Source organism: Nicotiana tabacum, chromosome 22 (assembly GCF_000715075.1).
Source record: "Nicotiana tabacum cultivar K326 chromosome 22, ASM71507v2, whole genome shotgun sequence".
NCBI classification, from domain to species: Eukaryota; Viridiplantae; Streptophyta; class Magnoliopsida; order Solanales; family Solanaceae; genus Nicotiana; species Nicotiana tabacum.
Genome location: NC_134101.1, coordinates 18,046,093 through 18,065,824, shown reverse-complemented (window position 1 = coordinate 18,065,824; position 19,732 = coordinate 18,046,093). Strand labels below are relative to the sequence as shown.

The following is a 19,732-nucleotide window of genomic DNA, read 5'->3' as shown; positions in this document are numbered from 1 at the left end:
TACACAAAAATTATTTTACTATGCTCTAGTTATCACAATAATCATTTTGACCAGATTTTACACATCTTTCACTTGAAAAATCTATTATGCCCTTGACATTATAAATTCTCACATTTATGTAATACCTTCTATATTACATGCTATATAATTTTACCCAGGTATTTTGCTTATAATTAAAATAACTTAATATTATTTTATTTATTATTTTTATAATATATTCGTACATTTAATTTTTTCTTAATATTAATTTTCAAGATATATAAGTAGCATTATTAAATTTGTCGGTAACATTACCGTGAACAAATCTCAAGTCCACATTCTTAATCATACTTAATAAAAATTAAAAAATCAAAGCTCATTGATTTATCAGCCAAGCCATATACATTAATTTAATAAATAAAATATTCACATTTAGCAAAATAACACATCAGATTAATACTTTCAAATAAATAATATTAACAAATAAAACTTTAAAAAACTTAATATTAAATACAAATATCTTTGAAACTTTTTTAAAATTTTTTATTGACTATAAAAAACTATCATTTGTTAAACAAATCTGTTTTTATTATTTTAAATAAATATTAAAAAATAAATATTTTTTATCATTAACATATGTTCGTGTTTGTTTATGTTTAAATACGATTAGACAAATTGAGTGCCATGAAAAAATTAAATGTATGAATATATTATAAAAATAATAAATAAAATAATTTAAAATTATTTTAATTATAAGTAAAATACCTAGATAAAAATATATTATATAGTATATAATGTAGAAGGTATTACATAAATGAGAAGATTTATATTGTCAAGGACATAATAAACTTTTAAAGTAAAAGTATTATAAAATCTGGCCAATGTGACTTTTGTGATAAATAGAGCAAAGTAAAATAACTTTTGTGTAACAAAAGAAAGAAAAGTAACTTTTGGGTAATGAACACAAAGTTAATTGATTTTTACGTAACAAAAAGAAAAAAATAACTTTTACGTAATAAACAAAAAGTTAAATGATCACCCATGAAATTTACTCAAACATTATTGTATGGTTTGGTTTGAAAAAGTTGCAGCCTATAACATTTATATACTTTGTTTTGCATTCACTATCAAATCGAACCTAACGATATTCTGCACTTCCCTTGCCCAAATATAGGTATTTTTGATACTGTAAATGGAGTTAGGTAGTCTATTTAATGACTTCTTTATCTGATAAGTCAACTTTGCTTTCACTCCTAAATTCTTTTTCCCTTCTCCCAATTTGTCATGTTATTAATTCACCGTACTGAGAATTAATTAAGAATTCAGTTTCATTTATAGAAATGTATATTTCTGTATATATGCATATTATTTACATATAACTTATATATTATACATTTTTTGACTAGCCAATACAATTAATTTGATCAACCGACCAATTTTGTATTTGTCCCTTCCATTTACTACACTTGGGCCCAAGCCCCAAACGAAGAAATTAAATAGATGAAATTCGATGATTTAAGTACTAGTATTGTTTACCCTCAAAATCGGATAACAGTTAAATTTGTAAGTGATTTTAAGGATATGCAGATAAATTTGATACAAAATGATAAATTGAGTTAGAATGAACAAGTAAAGATACAGTAAATTCAAACCACGTGAGGAGGATGATTCCAGCTTTAGTAAAGTATTCACCCTCGATCCGAGCTCACAGTGGACAATTTTGATGAACGAGAGAAAAGGCTTACAATAACAGTGAAAATAGTAGTATGTTGCTTTGAAATACGTGTTACAATGTGTTTAATGAATTATCAGACCCCCTTTATATAGTAGGAGAATCCTACTCTAAGTACAATCCCATAAAAGGTTAAAAAATCTTCTGTTTAACTGATTACCGGTTCTTCATCAATACGTGCCGAGATCTACGCCGTGATATCTGGCCGGTTGTGGATATTACGGCCTTCTGTTGGTCGTGCTTGATTGCGAGACGATGTTCTCCGAAGTTTTTCACGATTTGGATCGATCTCGAATCATAACCCCGATATTCTCGAGGGCAAGCATCGTGTCCCCGGATCCTGACTCGATGGGACCTTTGCTTCGATTATGATCATTCGCAATCATATCTCGAGCTCGCTTTATCCTATTGGAGGCCGGAGTGTATCATGAGCTCGGTTTTTACCCGTATACAGATACTCCTCTCGTTTCTCGGAGAGCAAGCTGACGAGAAACAACATGAGCACCCCGATTCCTTCTTCAATACGTCGCGACAGAAACGACAAAACGCCCGGAATGTCTCACCAGTCATGTCATGATGGCCTTAAATGCACGTCAGCCGTCAGTTGGCTGTTCTTGGACGCGAAGCATCGCGAGGCCCCTATAAATACCTCCTTATTTGTTCATTTTTTACTTTACGTTCAAACTTCTACCCTCGTGCCTTTAGAAATCCAGTACCCTTTTTTACACTCTAACATTTTAACCTCCGTTATCAAGTACATTGCAGAAGTTTTACCTGTCTTCTACTCAAGCCAACACATCTGAGCTGTCAACTTTCACCCTTTCTCTATCTATTTCAAGTTTTTCCATACAACAATGGCCAAAACCTCCAAATTTGTTCCCCAAAAGGTCGCTTCTACCTCCCAAACGATTGCCGGAACCAACGAAACCACTTCCGATGTAGTCGACTTCGGGAGATCCGCTGGTAACGTGATTACCGATGAACCGACTTCTGAACCTCCCTTGAATATGTTCATTCCTGGGGATTATTCTATCGCTGACGACTTCAAGGTCGAGAAGCCCTCTTCGGTGCGGGGTCTATGTAAGGAGGCATCGAGATATATTTTCTCGATCACCGAAGATGATCTCCCCTTAGCCCGAAAGGATTGCAACTGGGCCGAAAATGACATAGTGGTCCCCGACTCTGAGGAGGCCATTACCACCCACGTTGAGGGATACCTAAGTGTCTACACTTATCCCTTTACGATGGGCCTGGTGGATCCGGTCAATCTCGACCAGGTCCACCCATTGTTATGGAGAATCGTAATCCTCCTTCGATTTTTTGTGAACAAGATCGACTCCTGTCGGTTCACCGTAAATCATCTGCTCCGTCTGTACAATCCCTGAATCTTCCGTGGGAGACTGATAAAGCTCGTGCGTCGGGCTAGTAAGGCCCCATTTTCAAGCATCGATGAAGACCGTGATTGAGGTTGGCAGGGACGTTTTGTCCGGGTGAGGACCTCATACTTGATTCAGGCCGAATCTAGGCCATTCCCCGAGAAGTGGAATGCATCACGTAAGTACAACTTCTCTTTGAATTTTAATTTCATGCTCATCTCCCTTTTTCCTCAGTGGTGTTTATGGTGGTGCAGTTGTCGCTCAAGTCTCCAATGCCATTCCTCGGTTAAAGGAATGGATCGAAGGTATTGTCTCGCAGATGCCCTATTCCGAGCGCTCGTGGCACAAACTTTTGAAGGGACGTTGGGAGACCCGTTCTCATGGTAAGATATTTTTCCCGAATAAGTTGTGCTAAGCTTCTTCTTCTAGCATCACGTTCTTATTATTTTTCCTTTAATTCTCTTTTGTAGGTTTGCCTAAGGCCGTCGAGCTTAGGCCCCCGGTTGGGGACTAAGACTTACATGCTGATTCTTTTGCTTCTGGACAGCCCAGAGCCAAAGCAGGGGAGGAGAAAAGGAAAAGGGCCCCGAGTTCCCCGAGCTCGGAGAAAAATAAAATGAGAAGGAGGCTACTTCGTAAGCCAAAGGAAACCTCCAGCTCCCGAGTGCTTGACTCGAAATCACTCCTTCAGCTCAAAGACGAGCCCGAGAAGGATGAAATATTTGTGTCCTATGAGCCATCTGTCCCCGAGGAACGGGTGGCAGCCGAGGGGGAAACGATGGAAGCTAATCCCCCCAGGTTTGCGAGGCTAATGTCGAAGTAAGGGCCGAGAATTCTCGAGACGCCGGCTCTGCCCCGTCCGGCGTTATAGATATTTTGAGATCGCTTTCGTTCATAGAATCAATGAAATCCGAACGACGGAGGAGCGATCCCACGAGGGGGTCCATGGAGCGGACGATCCCCTCCGTGGCTTTTTTTGACGGTGTAGACTCATCTGCACTGGAGGATTTCACCGGATTGGGTGAATTAGAGGTGCCAAGGAAAATTCCACTCTCGGAGGTTGGCGGGTCGAGCTTGAGCCCTGATTGATCAATCGGTTCCCCGCTCCGAGCGCGGATCCTGGTCGGGCGGTCTGTCGTTATCACAGTTCCGTAGGATGCCAAGATTCTTTCCGTCCCCATAGGGATAGCTAGTTACCTCCGGTGCTTTGTAACCAAAGAAGACCATGCAAAAATGAATGAGGTATATGCACCATGCCTATTCAACGAAGCACAACATGCGCTGAACCGGGTAAGGTGTTAACAAACCTTTTTATTTTTCAATTTTAGTTCTTGATAATTCTAATATCTCTTCTCATATTTGCAGGCCTCACTGCTTCACCATGAAACTTTCCTCCGGTACCGGGATGAGTTGATCCAATTCGAGGCCGAAGTCAAAGAGCTTGCTAAGAAGAGAGGCATGTATAAGCTTCTCAACGAGCAATATGAAGGAGAAGTCGAGAGCCTTAGAACCGAGTTGGATGTAGCTCAGAAAGAACACGCCGACCTAGTGGAACATGTAAAAATCTTTAAAGTTAGTAATGATGAGCTAGACACGGCGTCTAACATTCAGAATCCGCAAGTTCAGCAGAAGGTTGATCGGGTTGACCAACTCTAGGCTGAGATGGACGAGGTCAAGGCCATGGCCGAAGAGTGGAAGGGCAAGATGGACCGATTGGCTTTAGAAAAGAAGACTGCCCAGGAGCAGTTAGCCTTGGCGGAGGCCCAACTTCGATCGACAAAGGAAAAAGCTAAAACCCGATCCCAAAAAATTGAAGACCTCTAGTCTCAACTGGGCTCGGCCGTTGCCGCACGGGATATCCATGCCAAGGAGCTTGAAACAGCCAAGTCAGTGGCGGAAATAACCAGGGCCGATGCTGAAGAGATGGTGGCCCAATACAAAGTTGATGCTAAGACAACCTAGGAACGCCTAAAGGCCATTGTCGAATATGTGAGGCGACAGTCGCGGAGACTCTTTTTTTCCCTTCGACAATTTTCAAGTTTGTTTTTTTTGTTTTTTTCTTTACGATTGTAAAGATGCCAAATTGCCTTAGCACGTAATAATTAGGTCTTGTTCGGAGGTTCGAACAATGCTCGTTCTCGATATTATTTTGTTTAAGACTTGTGGGGGCTTGGTATGACTAGAAGCTTTCTCTGAAGTGTTTACTTAGAATTTTTAGATTATAATTTTGTCGAGAGTAGCCTTTGAACCGATTTAGAAATTTTGAAGGCCTTATGTTTTGGTTACGGATCTCGGACGTCTCCGAGCTGTTCTAGGACGGCCATATCCTTTTAAGTTCGGGTGTTGCCTAATGGGCTTATTAATCCGAGTCATTCGGGCTCACCTGAGACCACAGTCCCCGAATGGGGATGGCCGTAGCTTTTAAAGTTCGGGCACTGCCCAATAGGTTTTGTGCCCCCGAGCTTCATAGCCCGAACTGTCCGGGCTTGCCCATAACGACAGTCCACGAGCGGGGGTGATCTTCTTGGATTTAGACAAAGGTGGCCCTTGGGACCGATGTCCTTAAGGAACAAAATACAATAGTTTTTAAGAGACAAAATATGTATCTGCAAGGTAGAAACTTTCTTTTATTTATGTACAACATACAAGATTGCAAATGTGTACAAACTTCATGTTATGGCTTAAGTGGTCTATGTGGGCATGATTCATTTGACTGTTTGGCCCTTACAACAAATCCTATTCACCAAGTCCAGACTTGTTTGAGCACGAAGTTTCCTTCATTGCTAAAATTATTACCCGGGGGTAATGGCCCCCAGTATTCGAGTCTGATCTTAGAGAGGGCTCGGATACTGTTGATGCGAACCTTGACTCTGGTTCATAGTCGGTCTTCAATTCTAAATTAGCACGATCTACTGTTGCCTTGTTAAAATCCATGCCGGAAAACCCATTTGGGACAAAATCGGTTCAAGGCAAAAAAGAGTGCAACACGTGCTTTCAGGCCTAATAGTTGAATCATTCCTTTACTGTTAACTGCAAGCATTAGTCTAATTCATAATATGTTTAAAGGAGAGTAATGAATGGGGTCGTATCTTAGCAGTAATATTGTTTTAAGTTGATTATGTTCCAGTTTTTCGGTAGCCGCTCACCGTTCATCATTTCGAGTTTGTACGATCCTTTGTCGGTGATCTCCATAATTCGATATGGATCTTTCCAATTCGGTCCCAACTTCCCTTTGTTCGGGTTTCGGGTGCTCAATGTCACATTTCTTAACACCAAGTCCTCGATATTGAAGTGTCGAAGGTTGGCTCTCCAATTGTAATATCTTTTGATCCGTTGCTTTTGGGTGGCCAACCGGACGAGGGTGACCTCGCGCCTTTCGTCTAACAGTTCTAGGTTCGTACTCATGGCCTCGTTGTTTGACTCTTCGGTCGCATATCAGAACCTGAGACTCGGTTCTCCTACTTCACCCGATATAAGAGCTTTGGCACTATAGACCAACGAGAATGGGGTGGCCCTGGTACTGGATTTTGAGGTCGTACGGTATGCCCATAGGAATTTGGGCAAGATTTTCTTCCATTTCCCTTTAGCGTCGGTCAACCTCTTTTTGAGGTTTTAGAGTATGGTTTTGTTCGTGGACTTTACTTCCCCGTTTCCAATAGGGTGATAGGGTGTTTTGATAAGATCCTTTTGATCTTATGGTCCTCGAAAAACTTGGTCACTTTACTACCGATGAACTGCTTCCCATTGTCTCACACGATTTCGACTGACATTCCGAATCGGCATATTATGTGGTCCCATATGAAATCAATAACTTTCTTCTCCTCGACTTTCTCAAGTGCCTAGGCTTCCACCCACTTAGAAAAATAATCAGTAATAAATAAGATAAAGAGCCTTATCGGGTGTCCAGGGCAGGGGACCAACGATGTTCATTCCCCATTTCATGAATGGCCAGGGTGACAAAACTGAATGCAGCAGTTCCCCTGTCACGACCCCAAATTCCCTCTGTAGGATGTAGTGATGGCACATAATCTCTAAGACTAGGTAAACTTATCAATGCGGAAAAATAATAAATATCTAAAATAAATAAACTACAATTCAAATAATTTCAACTCCCAAAACCCGGTAGAAATAAGTCACAAGCTTCTAAAAAAAAATTCTCAATGTCTCTATATATAAAGGTCTAAGAAAAATAAGGAAGCAACATAATAATGATAGAAGGGGACTCCGTAGTCTGCGGGCGCTGACAGATATACCTCGAAATCTTCTCGTACAACTAGTTTACTGATACCTGGTCAGATATGATGTATCTGGATCTGCACAAAAAGATGTGCAGAAGCGTAGTATGAGTACACCACAACGGTACCCAGTAAGTGTCAAGCCTAACCTCGGTAGAGTAGTGACGAGATCAGGTCAGGCCCTACTGGATAATAAATAATGACATGGTAAAATATTTAAATAATATAATAAGATAAAATGACAATAAAAATGAATCAAGTAGTATGTCACATTTAATTAAACCAAATAATGGAAAACAAATACCTTGTGGAAATAAAACAGATTTTCTTTTCAACTTTACGAAAAATCACAACAAAAATCAAAAGCAACTATGACCATAAATCAATATCAACAAGGGCACTCTCGAGGTACCGCCTCCTAGTCCCAAATCATAATTAAATTCACAATATCTCATTTTCTTATCTCACCGCGGGAGCCTTTACAATTTATTTTAAAAATAATATTTTTTCCGAAATAGCATCCCGCGTTTTAGTCATCCTTATCACACCGCATGACTTCTAGTAGTTCCCCCTACTAGCCATGCGTATCAAGCCACCCTTATCTCACTGCATGCGTTTCAATACCCAGACCTTATACCACCGCATGTGTATCAATATCACAATATATCACAATTTGCACCTCAAGTGCTCAAATAATTTAACTTGCCAAAATAATTCAACAACAATATTTTTTCACAATAAGAGCTCATGGCTCATGCCAAAATAAATCATCAATAATATTTTTCCACAATAAATAGCTCACGGCTCATGCCAAAATAAATCATCAATAATATTCAGGAATAATTAATTTAGCAAAATAATATTTCAAAATCTTTAATACGTTACTTCAATACTAATTTTAAAAATGTCAAATACTTCATATTAATAGTATTTAATTTAAAGAAAACCAACCTGCAAATAATGCACAGAATAAAAAAAAAAATCAAGTTCCAACTAAACAAGTAAACCAATTAGCAGAAAAAAGGTCAAGCAAATTTAAAGTATATAAATCAAAACAATGATGGAGAATATAACAAGATTAAATAATTTAATTAATAAGCAACAGTGATCTCCACAGTTTAAAACATAAACTTTTATATTTAGCCCGTGCACACGCTCGTCACCTCGTGTACACGACTTTCATCACATTACAATTAATACCAATCATAAGGAAAATTTCCCCCACACAATGTTAGACAAGTCATTTACCTTGACTTGCTCCAATTTAATCATGTAGTATGCCTTTTCCTTGATTTTTCGACACCGATCGACTCATATCTATTCATAATTAATTCAATACAGTCAACCAAAATTATAGAATCAATTCTATAAGAAAAATACTATATTTTTCAATAAAATTCGAAATAACTCAAAAATAGCTCGTGAGGCCCACGTCTTGAAAACTGGCGGAAGTTACGAAATACGAACGCCCATTCAACCACGAGTCCAACCATACCATTTTTACTAAAATCCGATATCAACTTGACCTCCAAATCTCAAATTCTCATTTTTAAATCCCTAGGCCCAAATTCTCTAATTTCACCCCAAAAATACGTAATCTATTCGAAATATTCAATGATAATCCAATAGAATTGACTAGCAATGATCACATGTGACTTACCTCAAGATTTCTCGTGATTTCTCGCCTCACCCGCTTTTGGAAATGTCAAAAATGACAAAATTTCTTGAACCCTTCTGTTTTATACACTGCCCAGTGCTTTTACACCTGCGGATAAAATTCTCGCACCTGCGGTCCCGCATCTGTGGAAATTGCTCAGCCCAGCTGCCTTCGCTTCTGCGAGCTTTGGACTGCTTCTGCGCCTTCGCAGGTGCGTAAAATTCCATCGCACCTGCGGGCCTGCCCGCACCAGCGCCCTTCCTCTCGCTTCAGCGCAACATGAGCCGCATCTGCGACATCGCACCTGCGACCAATTTCTCGCAGGTGCGATTACACCAGAAGACATAAATTTTCCCATATTTCTTCTAAGTCCGAATTTGATCCGTTAACCATTCGAAACTTACCCGAGACCCTCGGGACCTTAACCAAATATACCAACATGTCCTAAAATATTATACGAACTTAGTCGAAACTTTAAATCACATCAAACAACGATAAAATTACAAATCACACCCCAATTCAAGCTTAATGAAACTTAAGAATTTCCAACTTCTACATTCGATGTCGAAACCTATCAAATTAAGTCCGATTGACCTCAAATTTTGCACACAAGGCATAAATGACATAACAGAGCTGTAAATATTTTAAGAACTAGATTCCGACCCCGATATCAAAAAGTCAATTTCCCGGTCAAACTTCCAAACTTAAATTCCTATTTTAGCCATTTCAAGCCTAATTTCACTACGGACTTCCAATCAAAATTTCGATCACGCTCCTAAGTCCAAAATTACCATACGGAGCTGTTGGAATCATTAAAATTCTATTCCGGGGTCGTTTGCACATAATTCGACATCAAGTCACTATTTAAACTTAAACTTTTAATTTTTCATCAAAATTCCATATCTCGGGCTAGGGACCGCAGAATTTGATTCCGGGCATACGCTCAAGTCCCAAATCACGATACGGACCTACCGAAACTGTCAAAATACTAATCTGAATCCGTTTGCTCAAAATATTGATCAAAGTCAACTCAGTTGAGTTTTAAAGCTCTAATTCATACTTTAATCCATTTTTCACATAAAAACTTTCCGAAAAATTTTACGGACTGTGCACTCATGTCGAGAAATGATAAATAGTACTTTTTGAGGTCTTAGAACATAGAATTAATTATTAAATTTAAAGATGACATTTTGGGTCATCACATCCCCGCGCTGATGGATCATCAGAGCATGCCTCTGACATTCGTCGCATTTTCGCATGAACTCCTTTGTGTCTTTTTCCATGTCGATCTAGTAGTATCCAGCTCTGATTATCTTTCGAACCAACGACTTGACGCTCGAATGATTCTCGCAAGTGCCCTCGTGGACTTCCCTCAAAACATACTCGGTGTCTCCCAGTCCTAGACATATGGCGATTGGGCCATCAAATGTTTTCTGAATAGGGTACCGTCTTCAGACAAGTTAAATCGGGCCACCTTCGTATGCAGAGCTCTCGATTCTTTAGGATCCGAGGAAAGTTTTCTAGTCTTTAGGTAATCTACGTATTTGTTTCTCCAGTCCCAGGTTAAGCTTGTCGAGTTTATCTAGGCATGGCCTTCCTCACTATCGATTTTATGAGTTGTACGACTGTTATCGAGTTGAATTCGACGTCGTCGACCGACGATCCCAAGTTAGCAAGAGTATCGGCCTCACTATTTTGATCCCGACGTACATGTAATGTTCATTCCCTGAACCGATGTAACGCCACTTGTAGCTTACCTAGGTATCTTCGCATTCGTTCCTCTCTAACTTAGAATGTTCCATTGACATGGTTTACCACGATGATGGAATCACATTTAGCTTTGATCATTTCGGCCCTTAGGATTTTAGCCAATTCAAGACCTGCAATTATGGCCTCATACTCGGCCTCGTTGTTAGTCAACTTTACAGTTCTAATAGATTGCCTAACTACATTACCTGTCGGTGGCTTCAACACGATGCCAAGCCTGGACCCCTTTGCGTTCGAGCCACCGTCCGTAAAGAGGGTCCAGATTCCGGAAGAGGTCCCCGGGTTCAACAACAACTCCTTATCGACCTCCTTATTAAACATCCGATTTACTAGGCGTTGGTAAGTGACACCGACGTTTTTTAGCCCGAATGACATTAAGTTATAACAGTAGGTACCGTATTTAGTGATGAAGGACATTTTTTCATGGTCGTCAAGGTCCATCCGAATTTGGTTGTACCTGGAGTAGGCGTCGAGAAAACTGAGGATCTCGTGGCCGGCCATTGCATCGATCATGCGATCAATGTTTGGCAGAGGGAAAGAGTCCTTGGGGCATGCCTTGTTTAAGTCTTTATAGTCTACACGCATTCTTAATTTATTCCCCTTTTTAGGGACTACTACTACGTTTGATAACCAATCTGGGTACTTAACCTCTCGGATGGACCCTATTTTAAGGAGTTTTGATACATCGTCCTTGATGAATGCATGCTTGACTTTGGACTGAGGCCTCCTTTTCTGCTTGACTGGATGGAACTTCAGATCTAGGCTCAGCTTATGAGTAGTTATCTCCGTCGGAATCCCTGTCATATCGAGTTGGGACCAAGCGAAACAATCTATGTTAGCTATAAGGAATTGAATGAGTTTTTTCCTGAGCTCGAGACTTAACCCTGTGCCCAGGTATATCTTACGATTGGGTAGGTGTTCGATAAATATGACTTGCTCCAATTCTTAGACTGTTGATTTGGTGGCGTCGGAATCATCGGGAACTATGAAAGACCTGGGAACTCCATAGTCATCGTCGTCGCCCGTCCCTTGATTCTCCGGTTCGATCGAGGCTGGTGTCGGTAATTACTATTTGGTTTCCTCTCTGGAAACCAGACTTATACCCTTTGATGTCAAAAGTGTAGATACCGAGATCACCTCGCCGATCACGAACATCTCCTTTGCGGCCGATTGTTCTCCGTAAATTATTTTAATCTATCCCGGTGTCGGGAATTTCAGCACCTGGTGCAGCGTCGAAGGTACCGCTCTCATGTTGTGAATCCACGATCTCCCGAACAGAGCATTATACCTCATGTCTTCTTCAATCATGTAGAACTTTGTTTCCTAAATGGTTCCGGTTGTATTCATCGGTAATATTATCTCCCCTTTAGTGGTTTCACATGCCATGTTGAATCCGTTAAGAACTCTGATTGCAAGCACAATTTGGTCTTGTAGACCTAGTTGTTCCACAACCCTCGATCTAATGATATTAGCCGATCTACCTGGATCAATTAACACACTCTTAATTTGAGATTTATTTATTAGTACAGATATTACTAGTGCATCATTGTAGGGCTGCACGATGCATTCAACGTCCTCGTCGTTGAAAGACAAGGTTCCTTCTGGTATGTAATCTCGATTCCAGTTTTTCCTCGTGATGGATACTTTGGTGCACTTTAACATCGACCCACGAGGAATGTCGACCCCACTGATGATCATGTTAATGACGAGCTAGGACTCCTCCTACTCGATCTGCTTACTAGAATCTCTATTCCTGAAATGGTTTTTGGCTCGATCGCTCTGGAACTCCTGGAGATGCCCGTTATTGAACAACCAGGCTATTTCCTCTCTCAATTCTCGGTAATCTTCTGTTTTGTGGCCATGAGTGCCATGATATTTACACATTAAGTTGGGATCCCTTTGGGATGGATCGGACTATAGATTTCGAGGCTACTTGGTGTATTTGATGCGTCCGATGGCAGATACGATGGAAGCGACATCGACGTTGAAGTTATGCTCTGATAACCTTGGTGCTTCCTTAGGCCCGATGGGCTCATCAAAACCATTTTTGGTCATGAGTCCTCAGTTATATAGACCTTGATCGCTTCTCCTTTCATTCCTCACAGGGTTTCGTCCAGACTCGTTACCCCTACGATCACCGTTGTATGGCTGATACCAATCTCTACTTGACCTTGGTTCACGGTCAATGTCTCTTTTGGATTTGTCACTAGCTCGTACGGGATAAACAGACCCCGGAAGGGGCCCCAAGTTGATCATCTTTGACCCCAATTTTTGATTGATACTGGTTATGCACATCGGCCCAAGTTATAGCCGTATCAGATTTTGCTTTAACTATTGCAAAGCCAATGAGCTTCGAGTATTGAGTCCTTGGGTGAAGGCCTAAACGGCCCAATCATCTGCCACCGATGACAGGTCCATCCGTTCCATTTGAAACCTTGACACGAACTCCCTGAGCATCTCGTTATCTCTTTGCTTTACCTTGAAAAGGTCCGACTTCCTGGTTTCAACCTTAATGGATCCGGCGTGTGCTTTTACAAAAGTATCTGCAAGCATAGCAAATGAGTTAACAGAATTGGGAGGTAAGTTGTGATACCATATCATAGCTCCTTTCGACAAGGTCTCTCCGAACTTTTTCAGCAAGACAAATTCGATCTCATCATCTTCCAAGTCGTTCCCCTTGATGGCGCACGTGTATGGGGTCACATGTTCATTTAGATAAGTTATTCCGTTGTACTTAGGAATTTCAGGCATGCAGAACTTCTTTGGGATCGGCTTCGGAGCTACGCTCAGAGGAAAAGGTTTTTGAACATACTTTTTTGAATCTAGGCCTTTCAGTATCGGTGGTGCTCTAGGGATTTGGTCGAACTTGGAGTTGTAGGTCTCCACCTTCTTGTCGTTTGCTTCAATTTTTTTTCCCATTTCTACCCGTTTTGTCAATTCCTCGAGCATTTTATTATCTCAGGATTGGTCCTGGGTTCAGCTTCATTTGGCCTATCTATGGATGATTCATGAGTGTTTTCCCGGGATGGTTCGGACTCAACTCTACTGGGAGCGCGACTTTGGTTATGCAGTTGGGCTATCACTGCCTGCTGAGCCTGCAATATTTCGAGGATCATCCGTAAGTTAATCCCATCTCCTTCACCGTTACTTATATTTTGGGCTACCGACCGGACTCCCCCGCGGACGCTGTTCTCAAGATCGGTAGGCAAATTTACGTTAATGGCCACATGTGAGTTGGCGTCAATCGGTCTGCAGCCGGAATTCTGTTGGGATCAGTAGGGGGCACCTCATTTCCGGACACCATATTGTTGTTCTCGCCATGGTGGCCAGACTCAACATCCGTGATTAGAGGGGCAGATTGGGAGTTCGACATTTTAAACTTAGACCTGAAATCAAAGACACTTCAAAGAACAAGTGTAAAGTAGGGTGTGTTATGGAAATTTGTATCAAATTTTTACTATTATCCTTAGCCCCACGGTGGGCGCCAAACTGTTTACCCTCAAAATTGGATAACAATTAAATTTGTAAGTGATTTTAAGGATATGCAGATTAACTTGATACAAAATGATAAATTGAGTTAGAATGAACAAGTAAAGATACAGTAAATTCAAACCACGCAAGAAGGATGATTCCAGCCTTAGTGAAGTATTCACGCTTGGTCCGGGCTCACATTGGACAATTTTGATGAACGAGAGAAAAACTTACAATAACAGTGAAAATGGTAGTATATTACTTTGGAATGCGTGTTACAATATGTCTAATGAATTATCAGACCCCCTCTATATAGTAGAGAAATCCTACTCTACGTACAATTCCATAAAAGGTAAAAAATCTTCTGTTTAGCTGATTGCCGGTTCTTCATCGATACGTGCTGAGATCCACGCCGTGATATCTGGCCGGCCACGGATATTGTCATGCTTGATTGCCTGACGATGTTCTCCGAAGTTTTTCAGGATTTGGATCGATCTCGAATCATAATCCCGATATTCTCGAGGGCAGGCATTGTATCCCTAGATCCTGACTCGATGGGACCTTTGCTTCGATTCCGATCCTTCGCAATCATATCTCGAGTTTGTTTTATCCTATTGGAGGCCGGAGTGTATTATGAGCTCAGTTTTTACCCGTACAGAAGTATAATGGTTAGAGTTTCAGATTTCATCTAATTCTTTTCCGCTCAAACCATAAGGTGACAAATTTGAAGCCAAAGGACGAGATATCGATAGTCGGACAACAAAGGAATCTTATTTGAAGTAATTATTGCTCTTACAATATTTTTTTTTAGATTACAATTAGTATTCGCAACATTGTTTATAACGAGCAAAAGTTCTCCTCAAGTTATATAGCGCTTGGCTAGAAAAATAATAAAATGAGAGCAGGTCGAGTAGCTCGAAATGCTAAAGGAGTTCCACATGAATAAAAGTACTAATGTTTTTTTCTTCTTCTTCTATAATAGTGTTACTCTACAAATTTCGCACCTCAACTATTCCAAAAAATATCACAAATAAAAGTGATAGCGCTAATTTTCATTTTTTTGTTTTCGTTTTCAAATTTTAAAATCTGAAAATATAAGTCGGAGGAAAATTGTTGGACAATTTAAATGCTCTTTGAAGTGTATTTAACCATAAGTACAAACAAGTCAGGCTTCTTAAGACGAATTTGCGGATTTGGAAAAAGCGATGAAGACAATTACAAACCCCGCCCAAAACCGTAATAACAACAGAGCCTGCTCTGTCGTGCTTCGATTACAATGACGTTGTTGTCTATAGTAGCTGTTCTTAGTGCCATTACCTGTCCGAAGAATCCTTTGGAAAAACCTCACCCTTTACCATTTGAGCAGTAGATACTTTGAGAACCCTTGAGACAACTAGTTAATGAGTGATTCTATAGTTTAGTTAATTGATTTAAATTCTTTTTTGATTGACATATTGTGCACAAGCTGCAACATTTTCATTTTTTAGTATAAACTGTCTAGAGCTGGACATATGAAGCGTAAATAATTTAATATGAAAGTCCAATATTAGATAACGAAAAACCTTAATATGGGGGACCCTATATTGAATAACGAAAAATTAGGATAAGTATGACTAGATACCATATTAAGAAAACTTAACTTAAACTCAAAAGTTAGTTCATAATATGAACGTCGTCCAAGATAATATGATGAAATAACAACATATTCCTTCAATCAATATGAAATATTCGAACGGCAAATTCCCAAATAATTCTTAGAAACGTTGGAAAAAATGGGGAAGATCTCGATATGAAATTAGCAGCTTACTGAAATGGGATTTTTACCAAAATAGCCGGTCGAATTCACTGTTTATTTTTTCTAACTAATATACGTAGATTATACACATATTATATATGATTATACATATATTAAACATTCATAAGCTATTTTTAATTTAACCGATTGGATGAGTGATTATTTAGATTAATTCTTCTACTTAAAATTCACACCGTTCTCCCACGCTCCATTTGAAAGTTTAATCTTGCCAAATATTTTTAGGTATCAACATGTGTTTCTTGAGTGCCCTAGCTGGATTTTTTGATGAAAATAAAAAGTACAGTGACGACTACAGAAACGAACACTACTTATAATAATTAGAATGAAACGTGAAACTTGTGGACACACTGTGCGAATCTTTAAGTTGAAATTTCAAAATAATTACTTTGCTTAGTGTGTTTTTCGTCTCACTCTCTTAATCACATGCAGCATAGACCATCTAATTTTACATTAATTCAATAAATACAAATTGGTTATAATGATTTTGCTTATGTTATGTTAAAAAGGATAGATAATTTACCGACACAATGAAATTATATTGATGTAAAATAAAAAATATATTTTTATATTATCAGTGCCTGAAATTTAAATCCATTAAGTATATCATTAAGCATATAAAATGGAATTAGTGGGAAAATAGTGAAAGAATGACGAAATTGTGGTCTCAGAAATTGCTCCAAGAGGTTGGCGAAAATATAATTAAAAGGTGCCAATACATGAAAAAAAACAAGAAAAACGGCAAAATGGAAGAAAAACCCATCAAGAGGGTGACACGTGTCGCGAAACCAACGGTTGGCCTGAGCTTCCTTAACCCCACCATTTTTTTATTTATTTTCCCCACCAATTTTGTTTGTATCTTAAAAATCATGGTTATTAGCCTCCCTTCTTCCTATTAGAAAAGGACATCCTCCCCCACATTACCTCCTCGTGAAGAGTTTAAAATGCTCTGTCTAATATCACAATAATTCATGTCCATTTAAGCACCAACAAAGGTGAGGTCAAGATTTTCTTAGAAAACAACTAAGTATTGAAATACAAGAAAGAAAAAGAAATAAGGAGTAGTAGTGTAATTTTGTGTAAAATCAAAAACCCCCACACCTTATCCTATCATCTTCTTTCAAAACCCTTCACTAGATTTCCTTTCACTACTTTATCTATCTCCTAAAGCTATCTCCAACTCTCTCACTACTATTTAGCTTCCTCATCCTCTTTCATTCTCTTCTCCACTTTTCAACGCTTCTGCTTTTTCTCACTACTGTTTTATACCATTTCTTGATATGCACCAAATGAATTAAAGTTTTAGACTTTTTGTTCGTGCAATTTCAGTACTTTTGGCAATTGGTCAGCTCTTTGTTGAAGCTGAAAAGCATAATTAGAGTGGAAAAGGAGAAGGTTCATGGCACCAAGATCAGGCAGGGGAAAGGGAAACAAAGCTAAGACAGACAAAAAGAAGAAAGAAGAGAAAGGTTCAATACATATCTCATATATATTTCTTAGTATATGTATACTTAAATTTTTTTTTTAAAAAATTCATTTGACTTTGCTCTTTACATTTCATTTTTCTTTCTTTACAGTGATTCCCAGTATTCTTGACATAAGTGTCGTCACTCCCTATGAAACTGAAGTTATTCTCAAGGTATTGATGATTCATTTATTTATAATGAAAATTCAAACAAACACTGGCATTAATATTTCTCACTTGTATATGGAGAAAATAATTAGTAATAACTAATTGGCTGATTAATTGAAATCAAATTTACTTATTGAAGGGCATCTCAACGGACAAGATACTGGATGTGAGGAAGCTATTAGCTGCCAATGTTGAAACATGTCATTTCACAAACTATTCTTTGTCTCATGAGGTGAGTTCACTCTTAATTGCGTTAAATTACAAATTGACTATTTCTCTGTCTCTTTGTATTTTTATTTTTTTGTGGAAGTTAGCCAGTTGGTTAATCTTTGTTTTGTTCTTTTTAAAAATCTTTATATTCAAAACAAGAAAGTGTATTAATTTGGAAAAGTGATGGTGGTTTGAACAGGTGAAGGGACCAAAACTAAATGACAGGTTAGATGCTGCGACTCTGAAGCCATGTTTGCTGAGGATGGTTGAAGGTAGGTGTTTATTAAATTTCCTCCCTGTGTATATAGGTTCACGTGTTGGGTTTTACTATTTTAATGAGTAAGTATTAAAAAGGGGTTTGAACTTTTACTCTAGAGAGGAAAAAGAAAATACCTCAAATTTGACGCTATATTTTCAGCCTCCAGGCATGTTTAGGGAATTCCAATGTTGCATGACTTCAACTTTTGTGCAAGACAAAATTTAATTAATAAATAAATATTGTTCTCACTTTGAAATTTGAGGGAGCAGCAGATTCCATTCAGATATACTTTTCCTGTTACGTAGTATATTTGTTATTATCATTTGTCCTACTTACAAGAATGATTAAATTAGAGCCCACCAACCTTATTCGCCTAAGGCAAGAAGTGTAGATAGGTTATAGTTAAATTAATGGCGTGTATTTCAATAAAAAGTAAGTACCTCCTCTTTTTCAATTTAGATTAAATATTTAGTTTATCGAAAGTCTATCGTATTGATACGAGAAAAGTTATAACTTACGATGTTTTTTGTATAATTTTTAAATATTTAAATTTAAATTTTAAAATATTAAGGTGAACTAATTTAATTTAACTTTAAAATTTTACTATTAAATTGAGATAAACAAAATATATCATCAAAATTGATAAGGAAAAATGAATCTTCACAATCACCATCAACTTCAAAGTGAAAAACTTCACCTACTCCCCGTTAATAAATAATACTAATATATAGTATATATTAAATGCTGTTGTACTACTTGTGATTTTCTGTCGACCAGTACGTCTGAGCACAATCAGGAAATCTCAACCGAGTATTCACAGTAATCAGTACCATACATTTAATCAACAACTCCATCTGTGTCCGTCCGGATATACTTGCATTTCCTGCAAAATGTTTGAGCTTATAGCAGAACATAGGGTGTAAAGAAAAAGTGATTAATTATTCGCCAAATTAAATAATTTAACATAATCAAAATACATTTAATTTAATTTAATCATGTAACAAAGTTTATAGGCCAGGTACGTGTCGTTTAGTTAAAATGTAGTAACTGAATATTAAATTTTTTACTCTTATATTTCTCAAATATTTTGTAATCGTTTTTATTCGGTCGAAAGTATATCGAAAATAAATTTTTTATCTAACAGAATATAAGGATAATATGTGCGTACACTCCTACCTCCTCAAATGTAAGATCATACCGATTATGTAAATATTGTAGTTAAACTGAATATAGATTAGTTTTGTTGTGAGAATAAAATGTCACTATGCCCATTACTACTCTTTTTGTTTTCTTCTATGAAATCACATTTTTTTTGTTGATCAAATAGAATAGGGAAGTCACACATGCAGCCAAACATCAAATAATCCAAAAAAGTTTGATTAACAAAAATCCTTTGAGCATTGCCCGAAATTCCTACTTTATTAACAAAAATGCCACTGACTTCTCAGAGGACTACACGGAGGAGTCTCAGGCAGTGGATCATGTCCGGAGGTTACTCGACATCGTCGCGTGCATAACACGCTTCGCCAAGGCCTAGGCCGGAAAAGTCACCACTCCCTCCGCCGCCAGCTCAGGTACGGAATCTCGGGCCAAGAAACAC

The 19,732-nt window shown here is 38.5% G+C and overlaps 1 protein-coding gene across 1 annotated transcript; it reads left to right on the top strand.

Annotated features, from left to right (window-relative positions):
- Positions 1-17,003: 17,003 nt before the first annotated feature.
- Positions 17,004-19,717, top strand: LOC107786649 (protein REDUCED CHLOROPLAST COVERAGE 3). Its single transcript, XM_016608162.2, has 5 exons — positions 17,004-17,499; positions 17,608-17,669; positions 17,803-17,895; positions 18,073-18,145; positions 19,581-19,717. Exons 1-5 carry the CDS (start codon positions 17,430-17,432, stop codon positions 19,667-19,669), a joined length of 387 nt encoding a protein of 128 aa, XP_016463648.1. The 5' UTR covers positions 17,004-17,429; the 3' UTR covers positions 19,670-19,717.
- The last annotated feature ends 15 nt before the right edge of the window (positions 19,718-19,732 follow it).